This window comes from Rhincodon typus, chromosome 22 (assembly GCF_021869965.1).
Source record: "Rhincodon typus isolate 14 chromosome 22, sRhiTyp1.1, whole genome shotgun sequence".
NCBI lineage: Eukaryota > Metazoa > Chordata > Chondrichthyes > Orectolobiformes > Rhincodontidae > Rhincodon > Rhincodon typus.
Genome location: NC_063353.1, coordinates 9284855 through 9306957, shown reverse-complemented (window position 1 = coordinate 9306957; position 22103 = coordinate 9284855). Strand labels below are relative to the sequence as shown.

General features: G+C 40.1%; 1 protein-coding gene across 1 annotated transcript in view; it reads right to left on the bottom strand.

The window, feature by feature from the left end:
- Positions 1-22103, bottom strand: part of LOC109931132 (1-phosphatidylinositol 4,5-bisphosphate phosphodiesterase zeta-1-like) — a 63590-nt gene that overhangs the window by 17283 nt on the left and 24204 nt on the right. Inside the window, exons 5-6 of the mRNA XM_048610565.1 lie at positions 17211-17355; positions 14934-15086 (exon numbers count right to left, since the gene is read on the bottom strand). Coding sequence (XP_048466522.1) covers positions 14934-15086; positions 17211-17355 — 298 coding nt within the window. The remainder of the gene's footprint in view (positions 1-14933; positions 15087-17210; positions 17356-22103) is intronic.

Sequence of the window (22103 nt, the reverse complement as noted above, 5' to 3'; positions counted from 1 at the left end):
GATGAACACAGCAGGCCAAGCAGCATCATAGGAGCAGAATGATGCTGCTTGGCCTGCTGTGTTCATCCAGCTCTGCACCTTGTTATCTCGGATTCTCCAGCATCTGCATTTCCTACTATCTCTGACATAATTTGCTGTGGCTGGCTTGTTATTGAGTGGGTTGGGTGTCTGCTCCTTGTTACCTTTGTAGTTACAAGAAATCACAAGCCAGTCTGCATGTTTTTACACCTGCCTCTGTGACAGCCTTCTTTTAAAAAAGACACATTTGGAATTAAAGGCCTAAAAATGCCTGTAATGTTTGGGATTCTGACCCATCGCCATTACTGCTCTGCCTTTAAGTATTTGCAATTGCTTTGGGCTATCCTTATTCACTTCTGTCCAATATCACAGGTATTCAGCAGCAGGTATGACATGCCCTGTGGACAATAATATGTGTATTCTCGGTGTCATCTGCCAGCATTGTGGGATACAGGTGGCTCTACATGCTGGAAGGAACTGACCCTGGCCTATGGTAGCTGAATGCTGACATGAAGCCATTCCTGGCTGCATCTCCGGGCTGTCCGATCCTTCCTGTCTCAAGATAACAGCTGTGCGTAAAGGGTGCTGTGTAGTCATCGGAAGGGAAACTGCACAAGAGACTGAAGGGTGAACCATTTGGAGATTGGGTTGCAGTGGGACCCACATCACCAGAATGGAAGAAAGTTATCTTCTACCCCAAGGAACAATCCAGAAAGAAGTATTCACAGGATAGGAAGAGGGTCTTAACTAGAAGGGAATACTGATGGAAGTGTTGTTTTAACAGGGGGGGCGCTGAAGAGCATGCTAGCATGAAGTACTTGGCCTTGCCTGGATACAAAGAATAACTAACTTCTTCCAACTTCTTTACAGTTGTGAGGGTGAACTCATTATGAATGCCAGCTCCATTCAGCATTCTGTCCAGTAATCTGATTGGTGCCTTCCAAAGACTTGAAGGGAAAATTGTGGGCTCTTCTTCCGGACTTTGACACCGTTATCTACGAGCATTGATGATACCCGAGTATTTGTTACTTTGTAAGTAAAAAGTGAGCAAATAATAATGCTGTGAAATAATATGCCAGACAGAAACAAAAGCACCAAGTAATACTCTTGGCTTATCTTACGCTGCTCAACCATATCTGAGGTGATGCTTATTGCAGGCTGAACAATGCATTTAAAAGTTTGAAGAGGAATGTCCTCTCCTGTATGCATCAAATTTACCATTTTCACATCAATCTGTACAACTGGATAATCGAAAAAGATCCTTCTTTCCTCCTCTAGAGACCAAGAGGTGACGATGTCTCTTTTTTTTAAAAAATAGACTAAACTGCAGTCTAAGTGTTCAGGCCACAGACCATTGAAAAATTTATTTTCATGGTTGCAATATCTGTCCAGAAGCCATTTTATTCTCATGCCGGGAAGAGTCTCTTACTTAGGCAAAATTATTTCATAAATCCTAACCATGAACCAGGCACTTGTCATTTTTGAAAGAGAAGTAGGGTGGGTTCGTTACACTTTGAACATACATATTGCGTATATATTTGAAGACAGCTGCACATGTTGAAGGTGTAGCTGCCTTCAGTCAGGTAAAATTATTGCTCGTGAAACTTGACCGAAACAATAATTCTGATTTCTCTCCACAGATGCTGCCAGACCTGCTGAGATTTTTCAGTAATCTCTGTTTTTATTTCAGATTTCCAGCATCCGCAGTTCTCGCAGGGTTTTTTTTATACTTTATAGGTGTGGTCTGTCAAGATTTCTGAGACAGTAAGGTGCCCTTTGGGATTGATAAAGGTAGAAAAGAAGTGGATGAATTCTTTGGAATTGTCAAGTGCTTGAGAGAACTTCCTCAGAGGCGATGGAAGGGTCACCAGGCCTGAAAAGTTAACACTGATTTCTCTTCAGAGATGCTGCCAGACTTGCTGAGCTTTTCTAGCAATTTCTGTTTTCGTTTCTGATTTACAAGATCCACAGATCTTTCGGTTTTCACAAGTCACATGATGCCAGGTTATAGTCCAACAGGTTTATTTGAAATCACAAGCTTTCGGAGCACTGCTCCTTCATCAAGTGAAGCGGAGGGAAGTGCACAGGCATACAATTTATAGGTGGAGAGATCATTGCAAGATAATTTTAGGTAATTAAGCATTCCTTAATTTATTGGATTATAGGTTATCCCGTCACTTGCTATTCAGCTATTGGTACTTTACTCACACCATTTGAAACTTATGATCATTTGTAAAGACTTGTTATTCACCCTGTCTTGTTTACCTAAAATTATCTGGCAATGATCTCTCCACCTATAAATTATTGCCTGTGCACTTCCTTCCACTTCACATGATGAAGGAGCAGTGCTCCAAAAGCTTGCGATTTCAAATAAACCTGTTGGACTATAATCTGGTGTCATTTGGCTTATGACTTTCAGTTTTTATTATGGATACTGCTGAGTTTACACGAATGGTACAAAGTCAAACCGGAGAGGATGTGGGCAATGGTGGCATGATTTGCAACTAAGTTAGCATAGAGACTATAAAGGGCCATAGGGTGAAGGATAGATGGGTATAGGTTGGCATGAAGGATACAAGGGGCCATGGGCATGGTGAGGTGCATGAGATGGGACATAGGGAGTATATGGGATGGGTAAGGAAGTGTGAGGGGCAACGCTGGGGTATACTGATTTGTTCTATTCTGATTTTAACAGCTGCAACAATACCTAGGTGGGCCTTTTCCACAGACTGCTGTTACAGCTAGCAACTGTTGTGGCTGCCCTGAACTGATCTGGAGAAGCAGAACTGACTTGCTTTAACATCCGCCCAATGAGCTGCCCCTCTACTCCTGACCAGGGAATTAAAACAAGACCAGGGCACAATCACCTAAATCAAACTCAGGGAGCTAGGATTTGCTCCAAAAGCCCCTGCCTTGGATTAGAACACTTGAGTCCATTTGAAATAAATGTTAAAAATGAGGCCCTTAAAAAATGTATTTTGTTTTATGACGTTGGCATGTTTTCTTGAATTCTAGTAAAGATGTATAAGTAGATGTCTATATATCCTGGCTCTGACTTCTCTTACATAGCATGTATTATCTTTAAATTCCGATGCCATTTTTCCAAATGACTAACACGTACATTGATAATTCATGTCATAACTTCATATTTCATAAGAAAGGCTTAGATGAATAAGGATTTCTGATTGCGTCCTCCCATATAGCAATCTCACCATCTTCCAAGCAAATTCATTTAGATCTTTCACAATATTCAGGCTCCTGGGCTTGACCCATCTTTCCTGGTAGTCTATTCTATTAGTTACAACTTTAAAACATCTTGGCAAATAAATAGAAGCAAATAGATTAATTGGTCTGAAATATATTAGAAAAACACAATCTATGAAGAGGGTCTCTTGGCGCTGTCAGGCAACAGTGCTAAATACCGAGCCACTGTGTACCCGTTGTGGCGCTCTATATTTCCAAAGTTTCCATGACTCTTTCACCTAATTCACAATAGACAAAAAGGAAAAGCTTCAATCACCCCCTTTAGGAAATCCATGCCTTGACTGCTCTACGGACACCATGGATCCTGCTCCTCTAAAAGCAAGATAAAAGACAATACTACCCATACACTGAAAGATCTAATGTGGAGAATAACTGCTTATTGCACAGACTGATTTTTCTGTCAATTAATTGGGCCTGCCATGATTTGGGCATCAAAAGCACAGTCATAGAAAATTCACCCTTAATGCCTTAAATTATCATCTAGTGATTTCATTATGTCCTCCAAATGATTTTTGATAAATTTCCAAAGTACAAATCGCCTTATAATCCTGTCATAGTTGTGATTGTTAATATTGTTCCAGTAATCAGCCATGAATTAGCTCTCTTGCTGTTTGCTAGGTGGTTCTGAGCGATGCAAACTAGAAGAAAGGTTTTGTTTTTTTATTCTTGATTTATGTTGAATTCCCTCATCTTACAGAGCCTTAAACAGCAGGTGTCAGACTGGCTCCAGCACACAGGCTAAATGGAGAGGAATCCAATCACAAGACATCTGCCTCATGATTCAGCAGCAAGTGTGGACATCAAAGCAGAAGAGGAATGGGCACCGTTATGACGAGTCAGTCAGCAAAAATGACACTAAAACAGTCTGTTAGCTGAGGAATCGCGTGATCGCTTGGTGCTTGTGGAACTGAATCTAACTTAAAGACACAATCTTCAAGATAATCGATAGAACAAAAATGCATCACGAAAATGGATTCTAGATCCAATAGCTTATATTTTGCAGGGCCTTGTTTCAGAAAACAGACCCTCATCAATTTCACCAACACCTACTATCACCCTATATTTATTCACTCTCACAATATGAAGCTGCAGCTCCTCTCATCACATTTTTTTTAATTTCACTATGGCAACAGATCTCGTTGCGTTCTAAATATTGAAGCATTCCAGACTTTGATTTATCTCTTGAGGTATGGTTTACAATTTGAAATGAACCAGAGGTTTGTGTGACAGAAGCACAGGATCAGGAATTTGGGCATGGATAGGATCTGCAATTATACAGAGAGAATGCAGGGCATTAAGGGAGATACTCCAAGCTTTACAACAACAGCAGGAATTAAAGGGAGTAGAGAAATCCAAACTTAGTAAATGAACAAAAAAGTGAGAACATAGTCAATTGGGTGGAGGATCCAGTGAACACTAAATGAGGCCATGGTAAACAATGGTGAGTATGAACTAACACATGGTGGATGTGAACTCTGAAGGGATGTCTTCATTTTGTTATAATTTATCAGGGAAGACTGCACGAATAATTAAGACCTAATATTCTTCAAGCCATTATGTAAATTTCCAATTTAAACCAGAAAGATGATCAATTTGTCTGATTTACTTTTGTCATTCATAGTAGTCATTCATACTATGTTTCAGGATTAAGAGGAAAATAACTATTTTATTGTAAACAAAAATATTCTTTACTAAATGTCATTAAAAGCCCCCAATGCAACTTAAACTATAACCTTAAAAGCCCAATAATGCACACATTCGTTCACATAAGACAGTGAAAAGGAAGATGATTTGAACAAATGTTATGGATTGAAAAATATAGACAGGTGAGGAAAACAAAATTCTGAAGATCGAAAGTTCAGACCACAAGGTGGGTACCTTTACCCTCAGAGCTTTTTGCTGTTTGAAAAACGAAGGTCATTCTTTCACTCAATAATTGCCATCTGCACCGAGGTCTTTTCTTACATTAGCATCCTTTCTTTTAAGTTCATGGGTTTTTTGTCTTTTCACTCACACAGAGAGAAGGGAGAGCACAGTTATCTGCTTACTAACTCTGGATTTTTCGGGTTGTACTGCTCTTACAAGTCTGTAACAAACTACAGCTTGACCAATCTGAGGCCTGTCATCAGGTAGTTCATAGAATCCCTACAGTGTGGAAATAGGCCATTTGGCCCAATGAGTCCACACCGACCCTCTGAACAGCATGCCACCCAGACCCATCCCCTTAACCCTGCACTTCCCATGGCTAACACGCCTAACCTATATACTCCTGAACACAATGGGTAATTTAGCATGGCCAATCCACCTAACTTGCTCATTTTTGGACTGTGGGAGAAACCCAGAGCACCCGGCAGAAACCCACGCAGTTTAGCTGAATCTGCACGCATCCAGTCAGGTTGGGAGTTTTCTATCACACTCATGACCTTGTACATAGTAGTCAGGCAATCAGGAGGCAGCAAGTAAATACTTGCCACATGATTTCAGGCACTTGCAATCAAAGCATTTATATAGCTGATCTAGCTCAGTTCCTGGTCAATGATAACCTCCAGGGTGTTCACAATGGATTCAGTAATGGAAGGTAACATTTTTGAATATCATAGGGAGATGGTTAGATTCTCTATTGTTGGAGATAGTTATTGCCTCGCACTCATGTTATTTACCACTTATTAGCCCAAGCCTGAAATGGTATCCAGGTCTGGCTGTGTGTGGACACAGACTTGAGTATCAGAGGAATTGCAAATGTACTAAACCCTGTGCAATCGTCACTGAGCATCTCCAGTTCTGACCTCATGATGGACAGAAGGCCATTGATGAAGTAGCTGATAATGGTTGGGCCCATATCATGATATCCAGCATTTGAGATGTTTGGCCTCCAACAACTTCAACCAGTGGAGGGGTTTTCCCCTGATTCTCACTGATTTCAATTTCAGTAGGTTCTGTGCACTAAGTTGTGTACATCAGCTGAGTTAAAATTAAATATTTTGAAGGAAAAACAGTCTAATTAAAATCGAATTCAGGTTAACAATAAACCAACAAAATCCAAATTCTGGCAAAGGCAGAGCAGGCTATGCATAAGGTTTGTCACATGTGGGAGTTTGTGGACTGGGAGGCTGAACATTCTCTGGCTTTAGCCGCACTGGCTACTCAACTAGAACTAGAACAACTAGAGTTAGAGGAACTCCAAACGTTTACCTGGAACTCCCCACTTAACAAACACGCTGACAAATTGGTATGACACACACAGAAACAATTCAAAAAGACGATTCAGCACATTTTTCTCACAGACACTTAGGGATAGGTAATAAATGATGGCCTTGCCTGAAATACTCAAACATACAAGACATAACTGCAGTGGAAACAGTGCAGAGAAAATTGACTCAACTGATTGCTGGAGTGAAAGGGATAACTTATGAGGAAATATTCAAGTTGGGCACTTGGAAGAATGAGATGATCTTATTGAAACATATAAGGGGTCTTGAAAGGGTGGATACTAAAAGGATGTTTCTCCTCCTGGAAAGGGTTAGTACAAGGTGACAAAACGTAAAAAATAAGGGATCTTCCATTTACAATGAAAATGTGGATATTTTGCTTTCTTTCTTTTCCAGACAGCAGTGGAGGCTGGGTCATTGATGATGTTTACTGCTGAGTTAGGCAGAATCTTGATTGATAAGAGTATGGGGAGTAGATAAGAAAGTAGGGGCCACAATCAGATTAATCATGATCTTATCAAATGGTGGAGCAGACCCAAGGGACTGAATGGCTTTAACCCACTTCTCAATTCATATATAGGTGTGTGTGATGAACTCCTGCTGAGGAACTATTAGGGTTAAATTTCAAGCATAATAATCGCTGGATTTTTTTTTTCCCCCGAATCCTGTGAACTTGGCAGGAAGACACAATTCTGCAATATCATGTCCAAAGAGCTATTGACAGAAAGAGAGGTTCCTTTTCATGAGACACTGCCAGCAATAGTGGGACAGCAAGGAGCTGTACCAATGGGTCAGACATGCCCGGCACCAGAATGGGACCAGTGTCACAGCCAAACAGCAAATAGGGCTGTGGCAAAAACTGTAAAACTAGTTAAGAGGAATGGAAAGACCTACAAGTGAAGAAAGAAGCTTAAATATAAAGATAACCAGAGAGGAGAGAATGGGACAGACTAAACTGAGCAATGAAAATAAATGGCCTATGAACAGAGCAAAATGGGAGTGTCAAGAAAAGTTTAAAATAAAGTAAGAGGAGTTCCTATTAAAAATAAGTAAAACTGTCTGAACAACAGTATACACAATGTCTGTAATGATAGAGGGTAACTGAAGACAATAATATGGTTGCAAGAATCAGATATACAGTAGTAGTTGGGATTGCTGACACATAGTTATATTAAATTTGAGACTGAAAATTAAACATTGCAGGGATAATCAATTTGGGAAAGAGGCAAAATAGGGAGGTGGATTAAGTATTACTTCCTGTGCTCTCTCCAAGAACCTGAGGTCTCACCTCATTGAATGAAATCTGGAATGTGTGCCAACCACACTCTATGTCTTCAATGGAAGAGGGTCATTGTCCCCCATATCCTGCTTCACAAAAACACTGTCTAATCAGCATCGGAAATGTTAAACCATCAGGTGCCCATTTTAGCACCTCCTACCAAATTCAAGTTGTAATAATCAGTCATTAGCACCAAAACTGCATATTCAAACCAGACATTCAAGCAGGCATGTTTTAACAGCACAATACCTATTTATTTAGTGTCTGTTTCTTCAATACGTCTTGAGCCAGGACATTCTGACTCAGAGGTAAAAGGACAGTCACTGAGCCAAGGCTGAGCCTTCAAAGTCAGCATTTCTGACTCCTCCCCACAATGCTTCAAATGTTACGGGCAGAAAAATCACACAAGCAACAAACTGAACACACTGACTTCAGCCAAAGGGATATGTCAGTTACAGGTAGCTGAAAGCCTGAACTTGGATTTATTCCACACTCCTTGTCATGCAACCTATGGCCCAAAATTTCCTCAGAGTTGTTCCTGCTTCAGGACTATGACTCTGCTTACATGCATAAACAATAGCATTTCTGCGGCACATCTGGCAAAATTTGGCACGAGGTCAACTCTGAGTCATTATCCTTCACAAAAACAATCAATAGCTTAAAATGTTTACACACTTTTCCCCTCCTGTCGTCTTGTTTCTCTAAGCTTTAACAAGCCCCTATTTTCTATCTTATTTTTAATTCTCATTCATATCCTTTTACACAATTTTACTTAGAAATTTTGTTTTTCAACAAGATTATCTTTTTATAAATTTAAAATTAAATCAAATATTGGCCAATGTCCCAGCTTCAATAATTATACTCAGACATACTTTGTACTTCCTCTTGAGCCACTTAGGTCCAGCATTTGACACCAAGCGCACAATTTTAACTTCAACCAGCTGGTGGAAAGCTGATGGAATTGTCTGCAACATGGGGTGAAATCTTGTGCTCCCAGAGATGGCGAGCTTAGAGGCAGGAAGGCCACCGCCTTGCCTCCACCAGAATAGAGTTCGTGACAAGGCAGTCCACATTTGACCTTCACACCCTGCCACCAAGTCAGCCCTTTAAGTGACAAATTAAAGGCCTCAGCCCACAGCTGCTGGAATTAGCCATTTGGTTCTGTTGCTCAACAAGTAAATCTGTGCAGGCAGTCAGTTAATGAGGGCATGGGCCATTCGATCAAAAACAAATCAGTGCCTGCAACTCTCTCCTGGTGATATCCAGGACAAAGCAGCCAGCTTGATTGGTGCCACATGCACAAGTCTCTACACCTTCCACCACCAATGCTCAGTAGCAGCAGTGGGTGTTAACTACAAGATGTACTATAAAAGTTAACCCAAGATCCTTAGACAGTACTTTGCAAACTCACGACCACTTTCATCTGGAAAGGAGAAGGGCAGCAGATACATGGGAACACCAGCACCTGCAAGTTCCTCTCCAAGCCACTCACCAACCTGAATTGGAAATATATCACTATTCCATCACTGTCACTGGTTCAAAATCTTGGAACTCCCCCTCTAATGGCGTTGTGAGTCTACCTACAGTGGTTCAAGAAGTCAGTTCAACCCCATCTTCTCAAGGACAACTAGGAACAGGCAATAAATGTGACGCTCCTTGCCACAAGAGAATAAAAAACAATCAATCAATCAATCTACTCTTCAAACTGTATGAGACTTGATCCGAACAAAATAGAAGATGTACAGAAATGCCTACAACTCAAGACAAAGGTTTCTCAAAGGTGTCTCAAAGGTGTCTCAGCTTCTTTAGCTTATTATCCCCATATATTACAATTGTCCTTTAGGGAAGAAAACAACCATCCTTACCTGGTCTAGCCTACATGTGACTCCAGACCCACAGGTTGATTCTTAACTGCCCCCTGGGCAATTAGGGATGGACAATTGATGCTGGTCCAGCCAGTGATGCCCATATCCCTTGAATGAATTAAAAAAAACATTTCTGGCAGAAGTCTATCCTCTTTGAGATTTGCTCCACAAAGTTGCATGATTCACAGAGCATGACGATCACCAGCGTAAATCTTTTAATCTCAAAAGCATTTTATCTTCCAGCAAGTCTTCAATATTATGTTCTAACCATATCTGTTCTTTCTAACTTTTCCTTCTATAACTAACTTCCAATGTTACGGTTTTAAAATTTCAGCAAAGACTGAGGGTCTGTCTAAGGTTCATGATTCAGTTCTCCCCAGTCCCACCCCTCTTGCTACTGGGAATCAATCCTGGAGAAAGCAGGAATCAGCTCAATCAGAATTACCTGTTGATCAGTCACCCTCACATGGCAGAAAGAAAACCAAAGCTAAGAGGGAGTTTAACCCTACGACCTCTCAGTCAGTATAGGTATTTCTCCTATAACACAATAGTTGTGTTCTTGTATTATTTTGCGCTATAGAAAACCACCATAGAAATTGCATTATAGAAAATTGCTATAGAAAATCACTACACTGTACAGTAGAAAGTTTGTGTTATCCAAAAAGCATTCACTATTCATCAATCTCGTTACAGCCAATACATGTTAACAAAACATGCATTATAGCAGAAATACCTGTACAGAAAAAAATTACCAGTAAGAAAAGAAGGGGAAAACGAGGGGCTGGGGCTATAAAGCCAAACTGCACAACCCTATGTGAGGAGTCAATGGCTAGAGCTTGAGTGGTGAGATTCGAGAAAGAATTGCTCCCAGATAGGAGACACACTGGGAGTACACGCTTGGTAGGGAACCACGGGGACACTGCTTGAAGCAAAGTACAGATAAACGTGACTGGAGCAGGAAAGGTCAAACTGGAAGACCGTTTTCAGCGAGAACATTACCATAAGCATCTGATTAGTGGTATTCCACGAGGAGAACGCCCAGAAGAAGGAACCATCCCAACTCAGTAACTCCTTCAAAAATACTTAAGCTCTTTCATCACTGAACTTTCGTAGAGATGCTCAAATGGGGTTTAACACAGTCGGAGGTCAGAACCGCTAGCCTGAGATTCAAATACTGAGTCCAGCCATGCAGTTTACCATCTTTTTCCCTTTCTATCTTTAACCTACTATCTAACCTGCACCACTCATCTTTTGTTTTGTCTGTCAGGTTTAAGTGCCAGCTTTGGACAAAAATGGGGATTTTGGGGGTAATAGTCCGGGCAGTTAGATAGTGGTTTTAAGGTCTTGTGTCACTCTTTACCTAGAATTTTACAAAGTATATTTTATTAGTAATAAATAGTTTATTCCTATTATTATTATTTTACTAATATGATGTCAGAAGTCTTTGCATTAAATATAGCTCAGGGATAGTAAATTGAGGGACAGGTCAATTGGGAGGAGTTATTTGTGATAACTTCTCAAAAAACTTTCATCACATGTTACAGCCCCATGGTTCTCCAATTTGTGTTTGTCCGTGTGGCTAATTCAGTGTCCAGGATAATTATGATCCCTTCAAGTTGATGATGTTTGGAAGTAGATGCGAGCCAAAAAGGCCTTGGAGCATGTCTATTGCAGAATGACAAGCCTAATGCATTTGCTTCTGAAGTCCTGGAACAAATCAGGTAAAGTAAGTTCAGCATTGAAAGGAAACTCTCTTGCTTTCAGTCTTGGAATAAAAAAAGGTACCACTGTACTGATTTGACAAGTCCTTCATTGCTTATAACGACCATAAGCTGTTGGAAATTGGCTTGGATTTTCTGATGGCCCGACATTTGTCATTGCAATGTAGATGGGAATTATGCAGGGGGACTCTCCATTGAAGCACATTCCAAAGGAACTGCCAGAGAAATTGAAAATTTCTCCACACCTGGACACCTCCAAGAGTCTTCATTTAATTCAGAGAATTCGGAGGTATCTGATTAAGTTAAGTAAATGACTACACAAGAAAAGTTAAATGATGAAATACATTGTCTAACTCTTGAATAACTATTCAACAGACCCCTTACTTCTTTCACACACCCCCAACTTCATCTCTTCCTCCCTGTGACCTGATACTCCCAGGACCCAACTTGCCCTTCTCCCACTCTGCAACTGACCCACTTCCCCTGTCGCTGGACCCAGCCCTTCCCCTGCTGCACACATAGCTTCACTTTTCCCACTGCTGGGCTTGCTCCCCTCTTTCCCTGCCTCTGGACACACTCCACCTTTACTCTGTTGATGGACACTTTCCATCCTTCACTCCTACTCTACACCTGAACATCCAAACCCCCTCACTTTCTCCACCCTGCACCCAAACCTCCTTCCTGCACTGCTGGAGCCGTTCAACCCCTCCAGCCTGTTGGAACCTCACACCAACCCTCTCTGCACCCAGCCACATCTAATGTCTCCAAGTTAGCCCAACCTACCCTAAACACTGCATCAATTACATGGGCTGCTTGCCACCTCTTAATAACCTGCCCAACTTGACACCATACTCACTATCCAGTTGGCATCCTACCCAACTGGAGTCTTTTTAACCTGGCACCCTGCCCACCCAATGGACTACTTACTTGGCACCTTCCCCTATCTGGTACCCTACCCACCCCACTCCCAGCACTCTCATATCATATTTACCTTATGCATGTACCATTTCACAGCAACTGCCAAAGTGGCTGTCAGAAACTTGTAACATCAAAATTTGGCAGCTGACTGCTGTGAAAATTGGGTGTGGAATGCTTTCCCCAGATAGTTCTGCACTCCACTCCAAACACTGTTGGAATGTACATGTGGCTCTGCATTTCTAAAGGAGCCCTGAGTGGCATGTCCTCTCAGAAATGTGGAGCTCCCTTCTTTCATAAAAAAGGGGCAGAGTGGTAATCTCGTGTGAGATTGCCAGTCCCCAGAAAATTTGGCTCAATCTATCAGAAACTCTTTATGAGAGCTTCTCCACAACTGCAACATCTACTGGAGAAAATCCAAGGTTATAAATTTGAAGTCCGATACAAACCTAGCTCTGAAGTGACTATTAACTACTTCCCTGACTACCGTAGAGTCAGAGAGTCATACAGCATTGAAACAGACCTTTGGTCCAACTCGTTCATGCCATTCTAATTTCCCAAATTAAACTAGTCTCTTTGCCAGCCTTTGGCCCATATCCCACTAAATCGTTCCTATTCATGTACCTGTCCAAATGTCTTTTAGGTAGTGTAACCTTACCTGCCTCTAGTACTTCCTCTGGCAGTTTATTCCACATACAAACCACTCTCTGAGAAAAATTTACCCCTCAGCTCCCTTCTTACTTAAAAAATATACCCTCTGGTTTTGACCTCTCCCACCTTACAGAGTATGGTGATTTCATGATAGTTAAATGCAAAACTACTTGCCAAGATTTTTCGATTGCTACATTACATCTACGTGCTACTCCTCAAGGCAATTGTTTACCTTGTCTGGCAACTTAGAAGACAGATTCACAAAATCCATTCATCACACATTGTTACCACCTAACCACAATTACATGGTGCACTACTGGAATAAATGGGAGGAAATGCTATAAGATCATGCTCAACAACCAAATAGAATAGATCTGATCCTATTATATGTCTACCAACACATTATTTTAAACATATCAATATACTGATGCGAATCCTTGGTATTTGAATCAGAGCAGGTTTCTTACTTTTCAAAGGGAAAGAAGGAACATTAAATTATTCCTCAGATCTTAGAAAGGCTCCATACAGCTAAATGACATCATAATAAGTGATGGTCTAGTATAAGAGGTCTCCATCTTACTCTCTTAGGCAGCAGTTGAGCAAGCAGTCAGTAAATTTGCGAGTCTCTCAGTTACTATGTTTTTAATATAACAGTAATCTAAGCAAGCATACAATGCAGACTGAATATGTAAGTCTGAGATGTCATATTAATGTACTCATTCTTCATAAATATCCAGATATCTGACTCAATAAGAACCCGTCTCTATGATATGCATGCTAACAGATAGAAAAACACAAGCACATCACTTTTGACCTCAAATAATTTCTCCAAATCTATCTCCTGTTTCTAGTTTTGAATATTGTTTTCCTGTAACGCTCATTTCATTATCTATGTTTCTAATTCACCCTCCCCAATGTACTGAATTCATAATAGTCAAGTATTCCCTTCTCTAATTTTCCCAGCTAACCATTTCCAGCTCTCCACAAGATATTAATTTAAATTTTCTTACCAAAGGAATAGAAGTCAGGGAAGAACTAGTCCCAAATTAACACCAGAGACATATTTTCTCTTTTTGAGCAAGGGTTTTATCCATTTATTTTACATTAGGATAATTAGCGTTTTAGATAATTATAACTCTCCTGTACCGTGATGTTCTCTTTATCCATTCAAATAATTCCAAATCACCCTGTAGTTTCAACCTTCAACCTGCCTCAGTTATCAACAACAATTCCATGTTATTAATTTTCTATTTTTTATATAAAAATCAGGTACGAAAACTCAGATTTCTTTCCAGTTGTTTCTTGTGACATTAACTTGGAACCAACATCATATCATCCTCAGCCTCTTCTGTCCATTTCAAATGTTATACACCATAAATTTGATATTTGTCCCCTAATTTATACTCCCAAAGGGCAATTATATCCACACTTATGTAAGAGAACATTGTATGCTACATTTAGATTTGTGCAAAATTACTTTAATCAATATTTTATTGAAACCTATTATTCAATCTCATTTATTCAAAGATCTAATTGCTATATTAGCCCCTTTTCATCTTTCTAATTCCAGTCGCAAATTTATCTTCAAACAAATCAGTTTCAAACCCTCTTACCAAGTTCTTTTTAAAAAGTAATGCATCTTTGCAAAATTAGTTGAAAGCTTCTGTGAAAACCATGCCAAACCCAATTGTATTCCATTGTTTCTTCTACACCCTATGCCATTGGGATAAAACATATTATCCTGCTTAAACTCAACTTCATTGCGAATTGTTCTTTGAAAAATATTGACTGCCCTTCTATGTACAGCAGAAAATGATTGTGTTCAACTTGATAGTAAGATAGTACAATAGACATAATAATGGAGAATCACTGGTACACATCTCTGTTTTTACATGAATCATTTAAGTCTATCCTTGTGACCAAGTTGTAATTATGTGATGAATATAACCTTGTTCATCCTTTTCAATATGTTAATCAACCTAGGTATAAATTGGTTCAGGGAGCTCCTTACCTCAGGAGAAGCCAATCGAGTTGGGTCATCACCAACGTGGCTCATGCTGATCAACTTGTCTTCGAGGATATTGACCAAGTAGTTGGCTATTACACGCTGTTGAACTGGGTTGCAATTCATTTCCAGTGAAAGTATCAATGGGTACTCAGATGTCTGTAACAACAAAGAAATTACAGCATGAACTTAGACATAGGACTAATTCAAGTTGATGATACATTCTGCATGAGATCCGGCAAGATGGCAGCAGGACAAATTGCTCCATTCAGAGCTCCAATCTGCTCGCCAGTTCTCTTTCTCTTTCTTTGTCCTTTTTGTTTTCTCCTTTCTTCTCTCTCCCTCTCTAGTAATTCTATCCCCAACCCGCACCCCCTTTTAAATACCTATCTAAGAAGTAAGGATGGAGCTGGGTCACGACCAGGAACCAAATGGCAGGAGCGGAACACACAGGTCGTGTCCTGCAGCGACAGTGGGTCAAGAGTGGGCCAGCGAGATCGGGCTGGTGAGGCAACCAGGAGCAGGACTCTGGTGGAGGCATGGCGAGGGCTGGAAGGCCCAGAGCGGGACTCTGGTGGAGGCATGGCGAGGGCTGGAAGGCCCAGAGCGGGACTCTGGTGGAGGCATGGCGAGGGCTGGAAGGCCCAGAGTGGGACTGCAGCAGTGGAAAGGAAAGTTGGACTCAAGTTTTTTTTTCTTGTCTAATTCTAAGTTAATGTGAATGGTGCCATGTATGTTCGGCAAAAGTACACACTTTTCACTGTACTTTTACAATTATTGTCACGTGTATTCAATGATTCAATTCAGCATGCACTTACAGTCAGTGCTTTGGAAAAATCCTTTGTCATTTAGATGCAATAGCAGTTGTATATTTTGTAGCTTTCTAAAAATATTCGTAAATTAACATCTCATAACAACAATACATTTATATACTTTACAATCATTAATAGAACAGGGGATTCATAAACTAGAAATGATAGGTCTGTGTCTTGACTCAGTTGTGAGAATGTTTCTTCAATTAATAATGAAAGATAAAAAAGTGAGGTGCAAAGCAATTGGAGAGTTGGTATAGATTTAAGAAGAGCAGGAAGCACACTGAGTAATTGAATTGTATTTTTTGAAGAAATCATCAGGTATGCAAATATATCGAGTATAACAGATGGTGCAAAACTGATTTGCAGAAGACTGCAGCAGTTCAAAAAGATTCACTATCATCTTCTCAAGGGCAACTAGCAATGCAACTCTGCAACAATGCCCATATCCCCAGAACAATTTACATTTTTTGAATAATAAAACATCAATGTCAAATATAACGCATTTTTGAAAACCAATCAAGATGACAATAATTCATTCACTCAAATGTACAACAGACACTATTTTGAATTTCAGTTAAAAAAAATCCCAAGAAATCATACTGATCTGGATGTTCCCATCAATACTGAAAACTGAAGTAAAAACTTGTGATGCCCTTGAATAATTCAGTATCAAGTAGGTTTGTGCTGTTCATATTCCCAGGTGCATTACAAAACCTAGCCTAGGACTGAAGACAAAGCCAAGGTACACTGGACAATGTCAATTGTTGCTGGAAGGCAATGGCCTAGTCTTATTATCACTGGATATGTTATTGGAATACAGGTTCACATCCTATCGTGGCAGATGGTGGAATTAGGTTAAAAAAATAGTCTGGAATTAAAAGTTTAATGATGACAACGAAACCCTTGTCAACTGTCATAAAAACCCATCTGATTCACTAATGTTCTTTGGAGAAGGAAACTGCTGTCCTTACCTGGTCTGTCCTCTATGCAACTCCAAACCCACAGCAATATGTGGGGCACTTAACTGTCTCTGGGACTCCACGTACTGAAAAATACACACACACACACACGAGTAAAACTGTCTCCTAAGAGCGATGAGGCCAGTTAAAGCTCCATGACATCTGGCCTAGCTAAGAGTTAATTCAGAACTGAAAAAGAGATCAAATCTCCAATAGATTTCTCCTCTCTCAAAATGAACTATATGCTAAATAACTTGAGTCTCCTGGAAAGCTCAAAAGCATAGCTCTTAACATTTCTGATCATTTTTCTGGCCGACAATTCTGATAGTTGCCCTTCATATCTGGGTCACTTTGTTTCTATACTAAATATACACATTTGCTGCACTGAACCAGAATTCCCTAACTTCAGCAATGAGTTGCAATACCATTATTGTAGCCAATTTATAATGACATTAGAATCCCAACTAAGTGATCAAACATTAAGGTTATAAAACCAAAAGAATGCTCACCTCAAATGCATGCATGTTAATAACTTCAATCACCTCCTTCACCAAAATGTTGGAAGTCGAAGCAAAGCCATGATATAGTCTTGGCTCATTTTCAGGTCCATCCCAACAATCCAGTTCCAAACAGCGGCAGCCTTTCTTCAAAGCGCTTACAAACCAAAGGAAGAAAATAATGTTACAACAGATTTGATTAACTTGTCATTTTGTTACTCTACATCCAATTTTACACGGAGCCCATTTCCTCGGCAACACATGATACAATAATCAATATTTAAAAATGTCCATTATCTAAATAAAACAAAGAACTGTGGATGCTGTTCTCAGTTCTGAAGAATGGTCACTGGAATTGAAAGGTTAACTCTGTTCTCTCTTCACAGATTCTGCTGGGTTTTTCCAGAAATTTATGGTTTTGTGTGTTTCATAATACAGTACCCAATCCTGATGAGCGAGCATGCACACACAAAATGTATACTAAATAAAGTTAAAATAGATATCTACATGCTTTACAATGTTTAATTACATTGAAGGTGATACTTAAAACAGGTTTTTAGAATAGGTTTTCTTTAACCCTCTCTCCAATTTATGAAACATACAGCACAAACACATGCAATTAACTTCACATAGCTTTGATTCAAATAAGGAACAGAAGAAATCTTCTATTATGTTCGGAATCAAAAGGAAGATACTGTTGGAGTCATAGAGTCATACAGTATGGAAACTAAACCTTTGGTCCAACCAGTATGCGGCGAACATAATCCCAAACTAAACTTAGTCCCACCTGCCTGCTCCTGGTCCATATCCCTCCAAACCTTTTCTATTCACGTACTTGTCCAAATGTCTTTGAAATGTTGTAATTGTACCCACATCCACCACTTCCTCAAGAAGTTCATTCCACACGCAAACCATTCTCTGTGTAAGAAAATTGCCTCTCATTTTTTATTTTTTATTTTACAGGTTGTCTTGCATGCTCCATGAAGAGCCATTTCCATCCTTCAACCTGTACCAAGCTCATTACAGTAGTGGTTACACTTATTAAGCTGCAGTTGCCTCCACTCTACAGGGTCCAAATTTCACATGCCATCCTCATAAGGCATGTCATATCCCCAACCACTTTGAGAGTAATCTGCACTCGCACCAGAAGCCTCTTAAACAGTCCTGTTGTATGAAACAGGAGTAGGCCATTTGGCCCCTCAAGCTAGCCCTGTCATTTAATAAAAGCATAGAAGATCTGTCACAGGTCTCAATGCCTCTTTCAGTGCCAACTCAGCATGGCCATTAACTTCCTGATATTTCAATAATCTATCTATCTCCTCTTTAAACATGAGGAGTGATCTAGCCTCCACAACTCTTAGTTGAGAATTCCAAACATTTGCTACGATCTGCGAGAGCATCCCTTTATTCTGCAACTATCTCCTCTAGTTAGAGATTCCCCAAGTGAAAACATCTTGTTAGTCAAGACCCCTCAGAATCTTGTATGTTTCAATAAAGTCAGCCCTCATTCTTCTAAATGCTCATGAATAATATTTAGGGTGACTTAGCAAGAACAGCTTTCATCCCTGGAATGAACAAATGTCTTCTGAACTACCTCCAATGCTAGTATATCCTTTCTTAAATACAGAGACTTAAACTGGACATAGTACATCAGGTAGTGCTCACCAACACTCTGTGTAGTTGCGACAAGACTTCACTGTTTGTAAACAACCCCTAAGCAACAAAAGCTTAAAATACTATTTGCATTCTTAATTACTTGCTGCTTCTGCATGTTCACTTGCACTTTCATGCACAAGAATATCTGGGACTTACTGTGCAGCACTTTTTTGGCACCCCTCTTCATTTAAGTAATAGTATGCTTTTTGATTTTTCCTACCAAAATGCATGACCTCACATTTTCCTACACCAAAGCCCATTTACCAAGCTGCTCACTCAAACTATCTATATCCCTTTGCAAATTTATTATGGCCTCATCATAATATGCTCTCCCACCACTTTTGCATTGTCAACAAACTTGGATACATAACTGTTTTCTCCCATATAAGGCATTCATAGATTCACAGTTAAAGAGCATGGAAACAGACTCTTTGGTCCAAGTTATCCATGTGACCAGATATACTAGATTGATCTAGTCCCATTTGTCAGCATTTGGCCCATATTCCCCTCTAAACCCTTCCTATTCATATACCCAACCAGATGCTTTTTAAATGTTGTAAATGTACCAGCATCCAACACCACCTCTGGCAGCTCGTTCCACATACACAACACAATCTGTTTGAAAATGTCACCCATTAGATCCCTTATAAATCTTTCCCCACCTTAAACCTATGCCCTCTAGTTTAGGACTCCCTTGTCCTCAATAGGCTGTTCATCCTATCCATGCCCCTCACGATTTTATAAACCTCTAAGGTCACCCTTCAGCCTCCGATGTTCCAGGGAAAAAAGCTGCAGCCTATTCAGCCTCTCCCTATTGCTCAAACCCTCCAATCTGGGCAACATCCTTGTAAATCTTTCTGAACACTTTCAAGTTTAACAAAATATTTCCTAAAGCAGGGAGACCAGAACTGAATGCAGTATTCCAAAAGTGGCCTCACCAATGTCCTGAACAGCTGCAACATGGACATTCCTCTACTCAATATCTTGACCAATGATGGGCAAACATACCAAACACCTTCTTCACCCCCCACGTGTCATATAGATCTTCTGGCATTCCATTAGTTACATCTTTACAACCTGAAAAATACCCATAATCCTCATTGGTTAATGCACAGAAGACAATCCTCAACCCATGTTAATACATTACTTTCAATATTGAGAGCTCCTATCTTGTACAATAACCTCTAATGTTGAACTTTATCAAAAGCCTTTTGCAAATTCAAATACAGAGCATCTACCAATTCCCCTTCATCAGCTAGTTACATCCTCAAAGAACTGTTGCAAATTTGACAAACATGATTTCCTTTTCATAAAACCATGCTGACTCCATTTGATTTTGTTTTTGTTAATAAATTTCCTGCTATTTCTTTCTGAGAGATAGACTCTAGTATATTTGCAACAATAGATGTCGAGACCTTACTCTTATTGCTAATATGATACTCTACTTGTGAAACTAGACCTTTCACGTTCATTGAATGCATTTGTTTGTCACTCACCAAAAAAAACATGCAGTTTCAAAAGGTATCCATCTCTCACATTACATAAAGAAGCATGCACTGATTGATAATTTCATGTAGAATAATTTCTACTTCTGTAATGCCACCAGGACCATTGAGTAGTGTTTTTGGAAATGTTGCAGTGAGTTCCTGTATTTGACAATATCATGGTCTCAAAGTAAATCATTAATATTACATTTTGGAACTCCCAGTTATGAGCAGAAATAATTATGCCACATGGTTTCATATGTTAAAAATATTGTACTATGCAAGAATTAAACAAAGCTAATACTACTAACTTAACTGTATTTCATAAACTCTTATTCTTTAAGCCAGAAAATTTCAGCAGGTCAATCTTTACTTTTGTTCCGAGAGAAGCATTTCACTATTTCACTTCTCCTTGGACCAACCTAAGGTTTGCCACAGCTCCCAGAAATTCACTTCAATTCTCCTCAGTGCTCTTGCAATTCTCACAGGCAACCTCCTGCCAGGCAACCTCCACGTACATGACAATTATATTTAACTCAAATGTGGGCCTCTTCAGTGCCACCTTCTTTACCATTCTTAGCTCTTACCATTCTAAAGCCCTGTACAGCTTTTTATCTCTGTTTTCCAATGTATGAACTGTCGTGATTAGAACCAGATGGGCCTCATTGACTACGATGTCCTCAATTGGCCCAGGTTAACAACCTCAGTCAGGAGACACTGGCTGACCAATATTAACAGGGAATTTAGAATCTCCTCAGATTAGGGGACTGAGGCTGAGTTTGCTGGCCACAGCCAGTGTGCTGTGCACAAGTAAATAAAGGGGGACTTGGTGATGGGATACCAACCTCTGTGCAGTTATTTCAGTTGTGACAGGAGGAAACAATATGTGCCTGAAGAACATATACTCACAACAGTCATCTTGGAGTTGGGGTAAGATTTCTGGCATCATGCCTTTATTTGGGAACATTGACTTGTTTGATCTTGCTGTCGAAGGCTGGGCCCAGTGTGCAGAAAGAATGTAACTTTTTTTCCAGGCAAATGACATTGGGCAGATATAAAGCAATGAATAATCCTTCGGACTGCTTGCAAACCTGCAGTATTCTCAGTTATAAGGGGCTTGACTTTTCCAGAGGCACCAGACACTAAAACCTTCCAGAGTCGACGGAGTTGCTTAAGGAATATTACAACCCCAAACCTCCTCTAATTCTGACATGCTATCAGTTTCATTCTGCTGTTAGAGAAGCAGGGAAGTCTGTGTTGGGATTTTTGACAAGGTTAAGATGACTGGCAGAGGTATGTGATTTTGGTTTAACTCTTGATGAAGGGCCTACTAGCTGAAGCCCAACTGGACTTCAAACAGGCACCGAAACTGGCTTTGTCATTAGAAAATGCAGCAAATGGAGCACAGAAACTACAGGGCAACCCTATGGAAGTGAACACCCTCTGACTTAGCTTGGGGAGTACCACATTAGTGTAGGTAATCACAGAGCCTCATGTGGGGCATATCCTGAGCAGAGGGACCCTAGGGCAGCCCACAGCAGAACCCCACAACAAAGCTGAGCCTCAGCCAAGTGGCTAAAATGTGTTCTTCAGGATCTGGGCTGGCAAGCCATTGTAGTTGCTGCTGGTATGTAGACTCCAGAAAGCAAAGGAGTCCTACAAAGCCTGAGTTGAGTAAGAAAAGTCATAGGCTGGTACCCAGGAGAGTAAACACCCTGGAAAGTCCCCCTACATGTGGGTTGGAACAATTAAATTGTTTAGCAAC